General features: G+C 42.5%; 1 protein-coding gene across 1 annotated transcript in view; it reads left to right on the top strand.

Annotated features, from left to right (window-relative positions):
• The window catches only part of trabd2b (TraB domain containing 2B), an 84,100-nt gene that overhangs the window by 45,805 nt on the left and 18,250 nt on the right, over window positions 1–20,045 (top strand). Inside the window, exon 4 of the mRNA XM_050055216.1 lies at window positions 7,920–8,094. Coding sequence (XP_049911173.1) covers window positions 7,920–8,094 — 175 coding nt within the window. The remainder of the gene's footprint in view (window positions 1–7,919; window positions 8,095–20,045) is intronic.

The following is a 20,045-nucleotide window of genomic DNA, read 5'->3' as shown; positions in this document are numbered from 1 at the left end:
CCTGCATTTCTTTGGACTTTGGGAGGAAGCCAGAGTACCCAAAGAAAACCCAAGCTTACACGGGGAGAACAGAAGGGCTCCCCCACCCTGGGATTCGAATCCTCCACCCTGGGTTCGATCCAGGAACCCCCTTGCTGTGCTAAACACAGCACCACTGTGCCGCCCAGTACATTAACATAGCAGCAAACCACTATTTGCTATGTAAAGATATAGTGGAGTAATGACGTCCTGTGCAGAGACAAAGTCACGCTCCCCCTGTGCGGGTCGCAATCCGAGCTTCTCTGTCCTTTGTTTTGCTAAGCTGTTCCATGTATGTTTGTGCACATATGTATTTCACTGGCTAGCTCATCCCTGCCACTTTGCACTGCACTTACACGGCGGTCATTACTGATATTGGAATGCCGTTGTCACAGAAGCATAGCACCCACCCTCTGGTTCCCTCCCTGGATATCATCTCCTAACTCTGTCAGCACTGTTGCCATAGTTCAGCACTGTTCATAGAGTTAATCGTAAGCTGCTAGCCACCAGCTCATCTACCTCCATGTTGAGAACTACGTCCAGACAACACATACGCTCTGAGTTTCGCATTAAGAGCTGGATTTGTGCTTGCATTGAGCACATAAAGAGTCAATCAAAAGAGCCGGTATAAAAAAAGGGCAATATAAACAGCATAAATGAGTATGAACCACTTGCCAAGAATAATACAAATGATCTGATGCCATTATTTCACTTTGCCAAAAAAATCCCATTTTTTTTATATTATCTCCCATATTTTCCCAATTACAAAGTTTTACATAGTCAAACAACAATCTGTGTTGACGGTCTTGCTGCTTTTATGCTCTCAACAACCTGCTTCCTTAGATTATGTTAAGTTGTAAGAAAAAGAGCTCACATACTAAGATAATGCTATAATGTTAATGCTGGAATCAGACTACACATGTCAGCCCGATAATTGTCTGACACGACAGATGTTGTGAGCCAGGAACAAAGGGCAATCATCATCATATACGCCATAATTCATACATTTCCATGTTAATTTTTGCAAGTGCTGAGCAACAATACTCCTCACACAGAAGATCATCTTCCCAGTTTCCCTTTAACTCTACGCGGATGTATCAACATTTGTCAAAATGTTGGATAGTTGGTCTATTTGTAATTGAAACCTTGTCATGTCCATGGAGATTTAAAGAGGAACTTGGAACAAGATAAACATGTGCAGGTGTTTTTTGTTCTTGTGTGTCAGGAACAAAAACAATTGCTCTTATTATCCTGTGCAGTGTATCATAGTTAAAGACAACCAATGCAGCATCCACCCTCTGTGACCCAATTGGACAGCTTCTATGGAGCAAGGAGCGTTCTACGGATTGGTCGGGGTCCAACCTGTACTCATCCATTTCTTTTGGACAAGTCACGGCAAGAATTTATGACTCATTGATCATTCGTTTTGTAGTAATTACTTAATCTGACGCAATGACTGTCTCTGCACCTTTAGCATCATATAAAATTCTACTTTCTCATTTGTATTCACTTAGCAGGGCCAACCCAGAGCAGAGTTCTAGTCGACCAGAGGCCGTTTCACTGCCAAGAATATAAGAGTGAAAATCAATCTTTGTAATTTTTTCTTTTTGTTTAGTTGGGCAAGAGGAAGGTGACGTTTCTGATATAATAAAATAGTCACACAAAATTCCAGCTACTTGCAGCTTTGGTCCAAAAACATCTGTAACGGCATTCAAAAACCCAAATCTGTCAGACCCTCGATTTGAGTTGGCAACCCTCTCATACCCACTTCTCTGCCATTACGCTATCGTCACCTCAAACTTTTAGGCTTGCACATTGATTCCGCAAAACTGCACATTGCCATCTTAATCCCTCTCAGCCTCAAGTTACTTGATAGTCTGGCACTTTAATAGCTCTGGACTCAGCCGTAAACACGCCATCTGACCTCCTCTAACTTTGTGTTTCCCAACATAGCCTCTGCTCCTTCAGCGATGGCCTCCTCATCAGTCTTCACACCCAGCTCTGCTAGCTGTCAAAAGGCCATTCAATATATAGCGTGCGCACACACACACACACACACACACACAGTGCAGTAGCTGTAGCTATCTGCACTTTGCATGCAGATGTACTCGAAAGCCCTCCTCATAAGTCAATTATGCTGTGTCAACCTCCCTCACTGATCCTCAAGTCTCATTAAACCTAACACACCATGTAACCTCAACTCACCGCTCAACTGCAGAGATTCCACATCATTTCCAGCAGAGACACTCAAAGTAAGAGACTCACCATGCCTCTCTTGTTAAGACACATATCTCCCTTTCTCTCCCTCACATTGTCTGTGTCTATCCATCTCTGTCTCTCTGAGGGCCATGAAGAGCTTGTTAGCCACAGTTTCACCTGCAGTCGCGGCTACAGTCGTCTCCCGCACGAGCGCTTTAAATCATACCAGCTCGCCTTTGCTCCGCGTGTCATAATAACATGTATTAACATTCCCCAGCACATGCTAGAGCAATCAGACGCCTGACTGTGGTGCCTTTTTCTGTAGCCTGGTGATCTATAGCAGGTTTGTGTGTGTGAGAGAGCGTGTGTGTGAGAACTTCTAAGGCCGTAAAAGAGCAGGTGTTTTTTGATAGATAGGACCTAATACAGAGGCTTCCAACACCCTGAATTCTCTCCCAGTTCAATATTCATCATATTAGAAAGAGGTCGATGACGGGACTCAGAGCAGAGCACAGCAGAGTGGTGCAGGACAGGTTAATGCTTTTCAACACTCTACTGGTCCCTGATCCATCACAGACACAAAGTCAAAGACAGACAAACAGAAAGAGATGGATAAGAAAGCACGGGGACATAAAAGAAATAAGGTAAAGGGTAAAAGTTTAGATTAAAAAGAACACAGCCCTACTTGTATGGGACTAGCATGTCCTGGGGACCTCTGGTTATTTGTGGTAATTGCAAGGGTTGTCTGTGATCTTATGATGTTAGTGGGGGTGGCTGTGGCTCAGGAGGTAATCCACTAGTTGGAAGATCAGCAATTCGATCCCCAGCTCCGGTTCGCATGTCACAGTATCCTTGGGTAAGATATTGGTCCACTCAAGCAAGATACTGTGAGTCAGTTTCAGTGTTTATAACTGAGTAGCAAATAGCATGGTGGTGTAGTGGTTAGCACTGTCGCTCCTGGTTCAATCCCAGGAGGGAGCCCTTCTGTTGTTATTTGCATGTTCTCCCCGTGTCAGCGTGGGTTTTCTCTGGGTACTCTGGCTTCCTCCCACAGTCCGTAGGTGTGAATGTGAGTGTGAATGGTTGTCTGTCTCTATGTGTCAGCCCTGCGATAGTCTGGCGACCTGTCCAGGGTGTACCCCGCCTCTTGCCCAATGTTAGCTGGGATAGGCTCCAGCCCCCCACGCGACCCTCAAGAGGATAAGCGGTTACGAAAATGGATGGTTTGCAGGAGGTATGGAGAGTTGCAAGATGACACTAAAGACTGATTGTCTTCACTGTCATGTTAAAAAAAATGAAAACAAAAATACCCAAACAAACAGGCCTTTACAAAAACAAAGTTCAAATCAGTGGGGTGGGAAACGACTTCATCAAACAATAAAAACTTAACCAAAACATGGCAGTTAAAGACTGTAACCCTGTGGCGTCTTCCATGCTCCAAACTCACCTCAGCACACCTTTAATTAAAGGTTCCGCGAGATGCCAGGTGAGGTGGCACATTAGAGTGACTCAAAAAAATAATAGGAAACAAGGACTTGCTAGAAATGGCTCTAACAAGGAGGTTAAAACTGTGCATCACCACTACTTGTGCTGTAGAGTGTTTCTATCTTGTGTAGAGTGGAGTTACTGCTGACTGTGTGCATCATATCTGGGGGATAATGTCAGTAAATGTGAGTAAAATGCAGACTTCTTTACTCACAAACACAGATGTATTTGTGATTCACATGAGTTCCCCTGGCAATACTAGTCCAGTGAGAATAGGGCTAAAGGAAAAATGGAAAGAAGCAACTTCAAAGGACTGAACTGTTAGTTTGCTGCAAACATTTTGACAAGAAAGGAAGGGTAAAGACAGTAAAGTATAAAAGAAGAGAACAGAAGAGAAAATAGGACTTCACCGAGCCAAATCATAAAGGACGAATGAAAGAGAGTGAACTGCTGGCAGGAAAGACTGAGCGAGTCAGTGCAGAGCAATACCAGTAGTGAGGAAGGGAGGAAATATCTCCCTGTCACTCCACATTTCCTGTTCAGGTTGGGATACAGAGCAGCTAATGGCCTTTCCTGTGATAAGTTATCTGCATTTACCGCTACACTCCCACCTTGACCCCGCTCCAACCGAACACTTTTTCCTTCTCGTCATGAAACCCTCACACTATCCTCACTCATTAGAGCAATGATGAAGCACGCCTTCTCCACCTCTCTCTTTAACTTAATCATCCAACTCTGCTTCATCTTACTTGTGAATAATGAAACGCTGTCAATCCGGATGAACCTGGATCACTGACCCTGAAAAGACACAGACAGACAATACAAGGCTTCAGGCTACACATATCTGTGTGAATGTCTTTCTTTCTGGCTTTCTTTCCTTACTGAGAAACTATATGTAAAGAGATGAGTGAGTCACACAAACCATTTGGATTTCATCAGGTCTTAAAATTAACAACCACCAACCTGCCAAATGTGAGTAAAAACTAACTGTGGTAGATAACATCATTATGTTGCCTGCCACAGTTAATCTAAATGACATGGGAATCTACACACATGGTTTTATAATTGTAAACTGTGAAAGCATCCAAAAAATAGCAAATGACCATAAATTCCATGTGATATATTTAAAGCAAAAATATAATAGAATTTTTTCTGTGGCAGCTTGCCAAAATAGACAACATGGCCATCCTATATAGTCCTATGGAGTCTGACAAAATGTCACCTTCCTACACACTGGCATTAACTTACTGCACACACATTTAATGTGAATGTGTTTAAAGGAAGACTCCACTGATTTAGCATTGCTTTTTTTATGACATAGTTGGACTCAAGATGGAGAATCCTCTTCTATGTCAAAACCATAGACTGTACAAAAGAAATGGAGGTAGCCTCCAAGTCTTAGAAGTGAAGCAGATGCAAAAGTGCCCTAAACGTGCACATCTACTGGCCAGCAGGGGGCGACTACACTGGCTGCAAAAAGAAGTCTGAGTTGTATAGAAGTCTGAAAAAATTACCCTACTTCTCACTTGATTTGTTACCTCATCAAACATCGTCCTGTTGAGTTTGCAATATGCAATATGATGTTTTTGGGTTGTTGTTTTTTTCAAAATTTTGTCCCATTTAGAGTAAAATAGACAATAAAAGCAAGGTATGATTTCAGACATGGTTACCTTGTGATTGACAAGACTAGTGGCTACAATGATGATCTGTCATTTAGGATAGAGGCGTAGCGATGCGTATCCTCCAGTTCCATTCTCTCTTCAAAATACAATCACTTCTGGCTCCACAAAACAAAAATGGCGACGGCCACAACTCAAAAATCGAGTCTTCAAAACAGTAGTCCCTGTACCAATAGGTGACGTCCACTTTTTCATAGAGTCTATGGTTAAAACCTTTGTCCCTACATTACACACAACTGCCAAGAGTTGTTTTTGAGATTTAAGAATTTTAGTTGTTATGCCAGAGCCTCGTCTTGAGCTGCTAGCCTCAAGCAGAGATAGTGGGCTACAGAGGTCCGGTAAGCTTCAAAATGTTGTCTTCAGCCTTAACGCTGACTAAAGTGACATCATGTGTTCATTCATTTTCCGTAACCGCTTATCCTGTTAGGAGTTGCGTGGGGGCTGGAGCCTATCCCAGCTGACATTGGGCGAGAGGCAGGGTACACCCTGGACAGGTCGCCAGACTATTAGACTATTGCAGGGCTGACATATAGAGACAGACAACCATTCACACTCACATTCACACCTACGGGCAATTTAGTGTCACCAATTAACCTGCATGTCTTTGGACTGTGGGAGGAAGCTGGAGAAAACCCACGCTGACATGCGGAGGACATGCAAACTCCACACAGACTGGGGGGTTTGAACCAAGAACCCTCTTGCTGTGAGGCGACAATGCAAGTGACATCACTTGAGGATAAAAATCAAACATCACACAGCTCCCTCTGGAGCCACAAAATACTTCATACAATTTTTTTCGCATATGCAGTAATACTAACACCCCCCCCCCCCAAGCAAGGCCGTGTAAAATTGGTGGAGTTCTCCTTTAATCCACATCACAAATGAAAGAAAGAAATATGCGATGGAGGTGTGAATTAAAACCTTTCAACCATTATTTGAAACAGACTGTACGAGGGCGGTCGTGGGAGTGAGAGAAAATGTGTCAGATACAGATTTTGGATGGATGCTGGAGAGCAGCACCTTGTTCACATGTGGTATAATAAATCCCCCCATGTATTCAGTATTCACACACCACACATTGACACATTCACACGCACGCACACGCACACACACACTGATTTATGCACCGTTCGCAGCTGTTCTGCTGTTGTGTCAACTTGTAACTCAGTTTTAGACAGCGACTGTTATGTATGCATGTGTTCTTGTCACACTCAAACACAATTCCAGATTAAACACATCTGCATATGTGCACTCAAACACCCGATGGAGACTCAAAAACACACAGCGACACAAAAACCTCAAACTTTTTCTGATCCCTCCATCTTTTGATTTTTTCCAACATGGGGAAAAAAAGACTTGAAGGCTGGGTAGCCTCATGTGTACTCATGATTGTGCAAGAGACCCCAGTGAAGGACAGTGAAAGAAATCAGGACAGAAACAGAAATCCTACAGAGGAGGAGGACTGCTCTGAGGTCAGTCCTCTATCAGAGGAGAGAAAACAGAGGATGAGAGGCATTAAAGCCGACTGCATCCTCATAGGCTGATTTGCAGGGAGTAAAACTAGTGACAAAAAACAAGAACAAATAATAAAAAAGGCCTAATGTTTCACAGTTTTCTTACAAAAAATTTAATTGCATTTACCTTCACACAATAAGGATTCTGGCACCACAACAGTAAAAACAGCCCTACGTTAAGAAAAGACAGTGAACAGCATACCGGACCAAATAGAACGTACTGGGATTTCACCTATCTGTAATATTTTATTTTTTATTGCATATATATCAAGAGAACGAGCCAGAAAAAAGTCAAACACAGGTACAGTGATACCCTGACAGGAAGTAAAAGACCTGAAATACAGACTGTGTGTGTTTAGGTGTGTCTGTGTGTCTCCGAGTTGGACAGCTAAGACCCTGATGCCAAACCCACGCTACCCCACCGCCGACCCCCGCTCATCCTCACAGATTAACAGCCTGTTGAATCCACTGATGCAGCCAAGAGTGGAGCGGAGCCAGCGTGGTCTGTCTCTGCCTGCCTGGCTCTTCATAAATCACACAGCAATTAAACACACATTCACACGCTCACACTGGTGGATACACTTGCTCGTGCACACAAGCACTTGCCTTTGCACAGTGCACCCACTCACACACACACACACACACATACGTACACACATTAGTGTACACAGTGATATACAAAAATGTGTTGACACTTTCCTCTCCTCCCTCTCTGTCATCCATTCATTGATGCTGTCTCATTTAGAAACCAGCCTGAGAACTGCATTGGTCATTTTCTGTCAAACTGTCACAAACACTCCCGCTTGCCAGTTCTCACACTCACACGGGCACACACATTTCCCAGGTTGTCACCAACACCGTCCTCTTCTTTCTTTCCATCTCATTTTCTATCCCTCGTAATTTCTTTAACACCAGTTCTCTCTTTATTGTGTTTGATGTTCGCTTCAAATGATTCATGAGCTTTTTATTCTGCTGTGGATTTCATCATGAATGTTTCTGAATTCAAGCTCTCTCTTTCTTTCAGCTGCCTCACTTCATCAACAGCTCCCTGCCAGCTCATGACCGCATGACCGCCCTGCAGATCGACAGCTACTTCCGCCAGGAGCTCATCTACAAACGCAACGAGCGAATGGCTCGCCGTGTGTCAGCCTTGCTGCAGAGAAATCCCAACCAGACCTACTTTTTTGCTTTTGGTGCCGGTAAGGGAACCTCAGATACTGAATGGTGGATGTTAAGGGTGAGGTTTAGGATAAAAGTCCCGCCCTGGGGCTCTTCCATAGGCCACAGAGGCTGACCTTTGCCCTGCTGGTTATAGGATGTCTCTCTAAACAACAGGCCAAACACAACAAGAATCCATCATGGCAGTGACTCCAACCTGAATCTCCATTTTGCATTAAATGAGGTCTCTCCAAACACATTGTGATTGGAGCTGAGAGTGTGTGTTTGCATGTAATTGTGAAGTGAAAGAGAGATCAGGTTTGCTTTGGTCTGGAACACTGAATCTGTCAGCACTAATGTGTGTTTATGGTGAATAATTTGCGCTCTTTTGTGTTTGAAAGCAAAGCCGGAGAAAAAGCAGGACAATAATAGTGTACAATGGTTACCAGATCTCTGGCATGAAAAAGTGGGTGTCTATACCAACACACACACACACACACACACACACACACACACAGAAGTCTCAATTACAGCCAGCTCCCACCTCAGAAATGAAGAAACCATGAGCTGTTTGTTTCAATTAGCATTCCTGGCTAATGCTGCTAATGTTTCCTGAATGGTGTAGTGTGTCCTGGGGGATGTGTGTGTGTGTGTGTGTGTGTGTATACACATGTAAGTGTGTTTGCCCACAAAAGCAGGTGGTGGGTGGATGTCTGTTTACTGTATGACTCTGTGTCTGCGCTTGTGCATCTGAGAATGGGTGGTGCCGCCTTTAGGGTGCGCGTATGTGTGTGCGTGAGTGCATTCATGAGTGTGTGCCACAGTGTATGATTAATGCTGAATGCCTCGGTCCTTCCTCTGTGCATTTTTCGCTCCCTGCGCTCTTTGTGCTGTTTGGACAAGGCCGCTGTTGCACTATCCAGCTGCTACGTGTGTGTACAGGCTGAAGTTAGCATATGAACTATGACTGCGATGGAGGAATAAATTTGTGTAATAAGACTTAAATAAGTGGTTCTCTAAAGTGCGTATAGATGAAGAAATAAGGGCTGATGATACATCCCTCTCATGTTCCACACTGTGTTTATGAAACAATGAAACTCATGTGAACCACAGAAAGTCAACGAACCCAGTCCAACTCCTTAGGCTAAAACAAGCACTGAAGAGTTGGAGTAGAGGGATACAAGAAAATGAAAAAGAAAACAGACATGTTTCCTATTACAAGTTATTAGCAATGTATTGTTTAATACATGCACAGAGATGGGTAGGATATGTCAACATTTTTCTAAGGCAATAAGCGTGAGGACATTTTTTTGGCTTCAGTCAAAAGCATATTGAAAACACAAGTATTGCTCTTAAGATCAAAGAGGTGTTACGTTATTGTTACATTATTTGCAGGATCTATATGATTTGTATACCAATAAGGCAGAGTTAAAGCTTTGATGCAGCGCTGTACTATTGTGTGAGAGCTCAGTTCAAACAAGTACGTAAATTAAAATTATGAGGGGGGGGTGGTTACATGATTAAATGACTGAATCTCATGGGGTATAGAGAGTGAAACAGCACTTTTCCCAAAGTCTAAAAAGCAGAAGTGGAAATTCCATTTACTCACGTTACTGTAACAATGCTATTTTTTGTGTTCTTCACTGAGCATTTTTAAAAATCTGCACTTTTACTTGCACATATCACATGTATTATACTTTGCTTTACTTCAAGTCGCATCTGTAACTGAGTAAAAATCAAAAGCTACATGAATAAGTCATCATTAACTGTGTGAGAATGGAACAAAAGAAAGGAGATAAATCAGGAACTTCAGCAGAGACGAAGCTGCAGATGTTTCTGTGGCCGCAGAAAGGAGGGGCAACAGCGAGGTGACACTGCACTCAGCTGACACTCTGAAAGAGATACTTGTTGTAAATGTTTACGTTCAGTGGTCAAGGGTCATGGGGAGTGAGTGGCGAGAATGGCAGTCACACCCGTGACTCAGTATTTAGTGAACATTACAAATGCACAACAATGCAATCAAACTGAGATAACCAGATAGATATACAAATGGAATTTAGTGTTGTTTAGACATTAGGGGTCATGTTGCCTCCCTTTGCCCTTCCCTCTCAAAAATGTAATGACAGACACCCCTCTTCCCTGCTACACCTTCCAGCTCCTCCTGGGGGACCCCAAGGCGTTCCCAGGCCAGATGAGATATGAAATCCCTCCAGTGTGTTCTGGGTCTGTTCCAGGGCCTCCTATCAGTTGGACGTGCTTAGAACACCACTAATGGGAGGCGCCCAGGAGGCATCCTGATGAGACGCCCAAACCACCTCAACTGACCCCTTTCGATGCAAAGGAGCAGTGGTTCTACTCTGAGCTCCCTCCGGGTGTGCCCAGCCACCCCACGAAGGAAACTCATTTCGGCCGTTTGTATCGGCAATCTCATTCTTTCGGTCACTACCAAAGCTCATGACCATAGGTGAGGGTTGGGACGTAGATGGACCAGTAAATTGAAAGCTTTGCCTTCCAGCCCAGCCCCCTCTTCATCATGACCGTCCGGCACAGTGAACCACACACCAAACCGCCGATCCATCTCATGCTCCATTCTACCCTCACTAGTGAACAACATCCAGAGATACTCTCATCCTGACCTCTTCACACTTGGCTGCAAACCATTCCAGTGCATGCTGGAGGTCACAGTGTGATGAAGCTTTTTACTCTTGTGAATTTTTACAGTGGACCAGCCTACTTTTGCTTTTGAGTAAAATGTCTCTATAACAGTACTTTTACTTGACTCCAATATCTAGTACTTTTCCTCCCTCTGCTTTAAAGTCTGAACATACTACTGCTGAGGCACTAACTGTATAAATTTCCCTCACAAGCATAGTTTGTTTGACTGGGCAGTTCCTGGATGTGAATATGTATATCTGTTTAAATGTGCAGAAGGGCAGTGCTGAAAAAAAGGACAGTATTCAGCCAAGAAATCTTCTGTGGATAAATACTGACTGTGTGTGCGGCTGAGTCTCACACGTTGTCAGCTTACATTAAGCAGACTACCAACAGTTCCTTGTGAGCATTTTAACTGAGAGTAGATAGAGATATGACGGTATGTAATGGTGTTTAAAACTCATCTACATAAAACTGACATTTTTACACATACATCGGTCACATGTTTGCCTCATACAAAGGGCACATTTCGTAGTTAAAATCTGTTCGACTGCAGCCTCATGTTTTCCAGGTCGCCATCAGTACGGTAGTTATGTGTGAGCCTTCCAATGTGTCCAACCTGGCCTGGGTAGACTGGAGGTGAACATGTGTGTGAGGTCACCTACAGGCTGCAGTGTTGTGTGTGAGAGAACTGACAGCTAGTGTGAAGTGATAAGAACCATTACAGTTATAGCATGCCGCACACACACACACACACACACACACACACACACACACACACACACACACACAAAGTTGAATTCAGTACTTTTGCACATACATGTGCAATGTGCACGCCTTATAACGTGCACAAACAGGCACATTTACCCACACATACACATGGAGAAAACACAGAAGTCTCAGTGAAGGCCTCGGGAAGGCAGAGTCAATGAGGGCCAGATATACGTACATGAAAGAGCTGGAAAAAAAAAATCGTGCTGCACGTTCGTTTAATTTTGCACTCACAATCTGCATGTAATTAGTGTCTGATTTACTACGACAGAGGCTAATTACGAAACTAGATACTGGGGCTGCCCTTTAGGTTCATTCGAGGAGAACTTCAAAATGAGAAAAAGAAATCAAAATCTGGTAATAAAAAAAGGACATATCAATTACAATATGGTAAGGGAATTTCAAAACATTAGTAAGACTGCAATTAAAATATTACTGAAAAAGAAATACTGATTAAATGATGATGATTTCAGAGGTCTGTGAGCCTGCGGCGGTAGAGGTCATTAAATATTTTTTAAAGAAAAAAAAAAACATAAATTAATTGAAAGTAACAACTGAGAAAAGAGAAGACTTTTCCAAAAGTGTAAGCCACTCACTGGGATGTCTTGAAAGCTTTCGCCAATGCCACGCAAAGTTCAAATTTTATGACCACACAGTTAAAACTTGTCACTAATTCATTGCAGATCTGGAATACAGGTTATTAAAAGTAAATCTTTTCCACCACAACGTTTACTTAATGTACCAGCACGACTGTGTTCCTGCTCTTATAATGAATCCAGCTGAACATCTGTCTACGACACTCATTGTATCTCCTACCAATAGTCTCTATCCTCCTGTAAATTCACATACAAAAAGAAGAGAGCTGCACTACTACTATTTAACAGGAGCTGTGTTTCAGGTGACAAACTAGCCCTCTAAGGGGCAATGTTAGGCTGATATTAGTGTGTTTAAGAGGCTGTGACACACTCATTATTTAAGCTAGCACAAAGAAAGTGGTATCTTGTGAAACTAGACAACCTCAGGCATGCATTGTTAGCAACTGTTTTGAAATAGCTTGTACATAAGGGGGATAAATATCACTCCAACGTTAGGCAAGATTTTAGACAGGGAACAATGGTTATGGCCATTTTCAAAGGGGTCCCTTGAACTCTCACCTCAAGATTTCTGAATGAAAATTAGTTCCATGGGGACTCATGCATCTCCCCTTAACTTGCCATAGTTTTCAATTGACCTTTCGCTAAGCCCCACCCCTTTGTGATGGTCCGACAAGCTGTGGGAGTAAGCATGGAGCCCACACTGTAACTAACTGCACTCCCTGAAGAACTATTATCATATTTTTGGAAAAATGAAAGAGTGATTCCAGAGAGAAGCAGGCAGAGGGGTCTACAGTCTGTGTTTGAAGGATATATCCAGGATGTCAAACTGACTCAGCAGCAACAACAGGTTAAAAAGACAAAGATAGTTAGAAGCTAAAGCCGAACTATAGGCTACAGATCACAGTGTAAAAGTGAACCACCACATCACTGCTGATCACGACAGGAGACAATGCAAGGGGAGATGTATATCTTTTTCCAACCTCTCCAGGTAACGAGTATCATTAATACACGACATGCGCCATACACAACATTTAGCTGGAAATGCACAAAACCAGCCTGAAAATGAAGGAAATCTGAAACGATTGCATTAGAGTCAATGGAGCACAGCTGTGTTGTTGTCAGACCCACATCTGAGTCGGCCCATTGCCATGTTATGATTGGCCAGTCTGCATCAAGGGGCAATTAGGCTATACGGTACGAGCCTATATACAGTATACAACAGCATGATAGGATTCCTGAAATTCAGTTATGGCCTTTGGTTTTGCTGTGCCACCCCAAGATTTTCAGTCGCCCCATCGAGCCACTCCTATAAAACATTTCCGAAGGCGCCACTGCTTGTGTCAGCTGACACACGTGTCTCTAGATGCAAATGTACCAAAAGCAGGATGCAAAAAGGCTTTATAAATCAGCCTTAATAAAGTCTCTCCCATGCTCTAATCACAAAGCTTCCTTTCTCTCATCTCTTATTTCTGTCTTAAGGACGCTGACTCATGTCTTTACGGTCCTGTAACTGTCCCTGCTGGTCCCACTTTCCCAATGGCTGTAACCAGCCATGAAATTTTATCATCCAGTGATGCCAGGAGGTATTAAGTGACAGCCTGGACTCCCAGAAATCTGACTGCGCTCTTCTTGATTTTAAGAAGTAGTTCTGGAAGTGGTCAGGCATGCTTTGTGAAAGTCTGATTACAATCTAACCACAGTGCATATTTAGAGTGATGAAGAGAAATAAAGAGGGTAGGAGGTGTGAGGGTTAAGATTGTCCAGACATATTTTAAAATAAATAACAGCCCTGGGAGACATGGAACAGCAATTTTCAGGCCAAATGTGGGCGTACAATAATGTGATCACATAAAATCCAATCTTTATGGTCAGATCTCAAAAATCACATTAACATGACGTGTGTAACTGCGGGCAGTGGGCTCATAGTACGCAGCTTTTTTCTTCTGGATTATAAAATGTATGACTTGTGATGATCCTTGGTGCTGTTTTTCTGCTAGAGCAGTGATCTCTGTTATGTCTATCCACGTCTGTGTCAAGTGGCTGTTTTTGTGTTTATCAGGTTGCATTTTTGCCATACAACACATAAATTTTAATGGCCCCTCTAGCTGCCTTTCCCTTGGACCCCTCACCTTCAGTCTGAACCATGTCCAGAGCGTAGAAGGAAAACAGGACTGTCGGGAAAGAGTCGGGGCAGCTCTCAGGTCAAGGCCCTCTAGAGTTACCGATGTCGTAGTCCGGTCCAGGAGTTTTTTCACAGGGTAATTAAACTATACGACGTGTGTATAAAGTGGTTCAGGCAGGAAATCCATCTCTGCTCAGCTCACCACCTTACTTCCCAGCCTCCCCCTCTTCCTCTCGCTGTACTGTACACCTACACCTTCCTGTAGCATAAGTACTTTTATGTGCAAAATGTATGCTTTTGTACTTGCTAGAGCAGTTTCTCTTTTTCCTCCTTCCTGAACACATCTGCATGCACACACATGTTGTAACAGACATTCTTTATTTTCCTCACTTTCACCAACAGGTTATTAATACAAATTACAGATGTGAAACAGCTCCAGCAGGCATAATTGAATTACCCCAGGCAGTATAAAAGAGACTGACTGAGCAGTATTACTCCCTCACTGGAGCCCACTGTTGGGCCAAGATTTTATGATATCGATGGTCCACAGAAGCAACTCAGTCAACTGGAGTCTCCTGGTCTCACATGTTACAGTCATATTTCAGGCCAGTCAGCAATGCAGAATATATTTTGAATAGCTGAAATCTTTCGCAGTGACTGTAGGCTGCATTACCGTAACACTACAATACATCAAAACTCTGCTAGTCAGTATTTTTTATTGCCGTCATATCAAATTACTAGATTTAATGCTAAAGTGGTTGCTCGCAGTCATGAACCTTTTTACCAAACCCTGCAGCTCTAGGCAGCTATTTAACCTCGTTTACAGTAATTTGGTTTATAGTTTTAAGCCACAAAAGTTTGTTCTGCGGAAGCCACTGTGCGCTTCTCGCCTATAGCAACAAACAAAAAAGGCAAAGTTAGAAATTAGCTGGTAAAGAAAGCTAGCAGGAGTTAGCTAGTAGAAGCTAAACAGAGCTAAAAGGAGACTGACTATTGGACCTTCACTGACATTCACTGAGTTACCATAAACATGACCTCTAATGTAAGTTCCTCTGTATCAGCTGGACGTATAAGGCAACTAACTTAGTTGGTTAATAATAAATTAACACTCTGTGTCTGTTAGCTTGTTTGACATTGTGCTAAATAAGCTAACTCTTGCTGAGAGTTAGTGTAAATGCATGTGGTTCGGAAAACTCACGTGAACGCCCCTTGAAGTCGGAACAATAGCTCAGCTACAGTTGGCTAAAATTTTGGTACACACCTTGCAAAGTTAGCATCATGTTACGCAGAAACATGATGGATGAAAGACAGTGTTGGTTTGATGGCAAGCAACTTTTTATTCATTTGTGTATTGCATATCTTTTTTTTTTTTTGCTCACGTTATTTGTAATATGGTAAGCTAGTTTGTATCTTTTAATTTTTGTCCACCTAAAGTGACCTAGATTAGTTAACGTTATTATTAGTATTAACCTCAGGAAACTGCTAGTAACATGTTGTTTAAAGGTTCTGAGCAATTAAGACAGTTGGTGACTAGTCTTAATTGGGGGGCGTGGTCAGAGAGGGGAAAACAGTCATTTCCCCAGCCTGTAAATACATATAATTAATTAGACCTACCATAATATCAGTATGCCATGAAGTAATAGACTAGCGTCATGTTTTGGTAAATTCCATGCACATTTTGACACAGTAGAGCAGTGCTAACATTACGCAACGCCATTAGCCTATGTTTTGACGATGGGATTTGCAACGTCAAGAACTACAGGTCAGTAGAGGCTCACAACTTCTTTACCAGTGGCTACACAATCCAAAACTGTCTGGATAGGGTGTTAGATCCTATTAGTTTGACCAGAAACAGCCCCAAAATCGGCATTGCCAAACACACCAGACTCCATGTAAATAAACAGTAATTTTAGTGTGTGTTGAGCCTGCATATTTTCACATCTAACTGTGTGAATCTAAGGTTTATTTCAATAAAGTTGTCAGCTGCTGATTGCTAAAACAGTGGGAATTTGAACCAACACTACTTCTGTAAGTTTTATTTCATTCTGTCGACTTTGAATGAAGCGTGTTTTACGATGATAAAGTTACTATTCATATAAATGGAGTCTGGTGGGTTTTACGACAGCGATTTCTGGGCTGTTTTGGGTTAAAAAGAAAAGGTCTATCTCTGTAGGGATCCTTTAAGTAATCTTGTCAGGCACTTACAATAATAATCTGAGCCTGTCAGTGCCAAAAACACATATTTTTAACTAGGTAAATTGATTGTGCGAACATGCCCTGAGTGTTTACACGGAAGCCTGGCTATTGCTCCCCCTCAATACTGGAACAATTTAAAAAACTGTCATTCCCATTAATCACTTAGTCTCAAAACCGTGGGAAAATACAGTCCATGTTGAAAAAAATACCCTTAAACTCTAGATTTTTAAGTTTATTTGACGTGCAGGAAGCCACATAGCAATTCTTTAGTGTGGTAGCGAATGCTTTGATTTCTCCCTCGACGTAAAAGGATTTGACGTTTTGTGGGTGTTCCCTAAAATACTGACTGCATCTATAAAATACAACACATCTTCTTTGTAGCATCAGTGATGTTTCCACATCATGACTTCAAGCTAATGAATACGCTAAAGTCCCAAGAACGGGTTCCCAACTGGAGAAGTGGGATCAGAGGAGCATGTGAATGCACCATTAGATGAGAAGATTGACTTCATTCTCACTGCAGTCTGTTAATATGAAACTATAGAAGCCAGTAAGCTGGCTAAGCCTAAAGAGTGGAAATGGGGGAAAATGTCAAACGGTCTGTCTCCTCACAGTCTCTCATCCTTTTCCTTTACACCACCACTGCTGTTCACTATCAGTATTATGTAATGGGGACTAAAGGCACCCACCGTAGCATGACGTTAGCGGCCTTTGTGAGGCCAAGTGAGCTCATCATTGTTTCCCCTGTGGACAGAATGACACAGCAGCACCAGATGATAGCAGTAAAGGGAAAGCATGCTCGCAGACAAGCTGTACACACATTGGACACTTGTTCTGTTGCTATTGTAAACAGATACAAGCCGCCAATGTGATTTCTTTCCACCACTCACTCAGCAAAATATGCATTCTCAGTCGCCCTCTCTGTATTGAATCACGTGCAAACAACAAACATACACTGTCATTTGCGAGTACACGCAGAGTTATCATTTGTGCTGAGGAGTGGACGAGTGCTGCGAGGGTACGCAGTGTGTTGTTGGAGTTGTGTGGTGGTGTGCTTCAGCAGGTTTTCATTTGCCAGTTTTCTGGCTGCCGCTGCCTGGCCTTATTGAAAACATCCCATGGAATTTCCTGACGCTGCCACGGCCTAGACACCACTTCACACACACACGCTTACACGTGTGTCTGTGTATGTTAGCTACACAAAGTCATATGATCTGCAGAGATATTTATCGCCCAAAAGAGTAGTTACTATCAAAAATACACATGTAGCATTGTTTGTTTTGAGGTGTGAGCCACTTTGGGTCCATTTGCTGAGAGTTGATTTTTGTGCGTATGTTCTGCTGCGCAGGCCCATAATAGCCCATTGTGCAGGCAGAGCGGGCCCATACAGTGGGGCAAAAAAGTATTTAGTCAGCCACTGATTTTGCAAGTTCTCCTACTTAGAAAGATGANTTCTAAGTAGGAGAACTTGCAAAATCAGTGGCTGACTAAATACTTTTTTGCCCCACTGTATGTTTTGCAGTCGCTTGTGGTGTTGTGGTGTTGAAGTGATGACTGAGGGAGAGAGCCTGCTTGGCGTGCATGTCACTTTGTCTCCGTGGCTCTTCCTCTCTTAGTGCATATCTGCTTCTCTCAGCCCTTTTTCTCATCTGTCTGCTGCCTGCTCTCCAGTCTGTCCTTAGCTCTAATTCCATCTTTCTACCTGACTGTCTCTGTCTGTCTGTCTGTCTGTCCTGCCTGCCAGTATGTTTGTCTTAAGCTCCTGTATTTCTGGTCCATCTGCTGCCGTCTCGTCTTTATTAAAGTGACGCCACCCCTCACGGCCGTCTAGCTCTGTCTCTTCTGCTTCATGCTGTCTTAACCTCTGCATGGTGCAGGGACATTTTATGAAGTGGCGGAGAGGCCATGCATGTGCGTCATGTGTTGTCTTCTGCTCGGCGGAGAAGACAAATAGAGAGGGAGAGACAGAGAGATATCATTAGTGCTCTCCTCCTGACATTTTGGACTTAGCGCACATCTAAAGTTATTTTTAAATGGAGTGCAGTTTGGCCAAGAAGCCACCATTGTTTGCTGCGGGGTGATGTGTATGTCGGTACGTGTCTTTGGTCTAACACGCTATTCTGTCCTCCCTCAGTGTCCACTAGTGTGACAATGTCCCTTCCAGCAGTGCACCCTTCTCATCACATGTCCTCGTAAATGTTTTATAACCTCCTATCTACAAGAACTCAAACTTTATTTTGATATTCATTTGTGGATGGTCTGTTGCATACACAAAAGAGGATGATAAGTTCCATCCAAGTATTCAAAATGAAAACACAACCTACAGATAGGCTGCGCACTTTTCTTTGTTTCTGGTTTCTACTTCCACAGTGTGTTTACAGTGCATGAAACAGTGAACACTTTAAACTGTCTTGCCAAACGTTTTGCACATACTTTTACAGTTATTTGTTGTATACATTTGAAATTAAAATGAAAATTATTAAAGCACAAGTGTTGTGCAAAGACACTTACTCACATTGCTATCTTTCGAATCCCTAACACAAGTAAAGTACAAAATATGCATCCAATCTCAATCACTTGGGTTGTGAATATAATGTAGCGCACCCCCTGACACAAACACATTTGGTGTCATTCATGAAATGTTTGTAAATCTGCACATAAAAAAACCCCTTGGTAATAAAAACCTACACCAGATTCATGAACCCCACGGGAAACTTGGATTTGACTGTAGGTACGCGTGTGTGTTCATGACTGCCAATCAATCATAAATTGACAATGTGCTTCCGCTAGTCAGCAATTTGCTTACATCCCTGTCCATGACCTGCGGACATGGAGCAAAGAAAGAGAGGAGAGAAGCTTTTCTGGCACAGACTGAAATTTTTGGGTGAACTGGGACGACAACAATATTTTATTATGTATCTATATGAAGAAAACATGTAATAAGTCAATTTAAATAACTCATTCACATGTTTAAGACACCTAATCTGAAGCTAAAATCTGTTAAATGCCAACTAATTTAGCTAAATGCGTTGTTGTGTGGCATCTGTGTATTGTGAACATAACAGAACACAATACAATACAAAATTTCCTTCTGTGAACAGTTTAAACACAATTCGTTCTGCTCATGTCTCATGAATGAGACCCACTGTGCAAAGTTTGTGATTTCTTTTAGTAGTATATGACATAAATCATTTTACCCTATTCCTTTATGCTTTTTCTACTGTAGATAGATAAGATTTTCTCTTTAAGATAGCCATGTGTCCTACAGAAAGATCTGATCTCTAGCACAGGTTATGTACTCTATTTGTAAAGGGAAATATTCAAATAAACCCAATTTGTTTCTGCCCCATATGAGCAAAGTTGACGAAGGATGTAAGCGCACATAACCTTCTAACTACTGCAGCTGTAGAAACAGAATTAGCTCTATTGTGATACCGCTGTAAGGTTATGTCATATTATAAATGTTCAGGACTGTAACTGTGAGGTTGCGTGAAAACGTCTTGTGCTAACTCTTACACTGGTTGAATTCCTCCCTCTAATGAAATCAACACAGCTCATTAGCTTGTTGAAAGATTACACACTTCATTAGCAACTGAAAGAACATCCCAGCCTTTTTAGAGCCAATATGCGTAATGCTACGTTTCATCAACACATT

The sequence above is a fragment of the Epinephelus moara genome, chromosome 10 (assembly GCF_006386435.1).
Source record: "Epinephelus moara isolate mb chromosome 10, YSFRI_EMoa_1.0, whole genome shotgun sequence".
In the NCBI taxonomy this organism is placed as follows: Eukaryota; Metazoa; Chordata; class Actinopteri; order Perciformes; family Serranidae; genus Epinephelus; species Epinephelus moara.
Note: the sequence above shows the minus strand (reverse complement) of the source record. Positions and strands in the feature narration are given on the sequence as shown.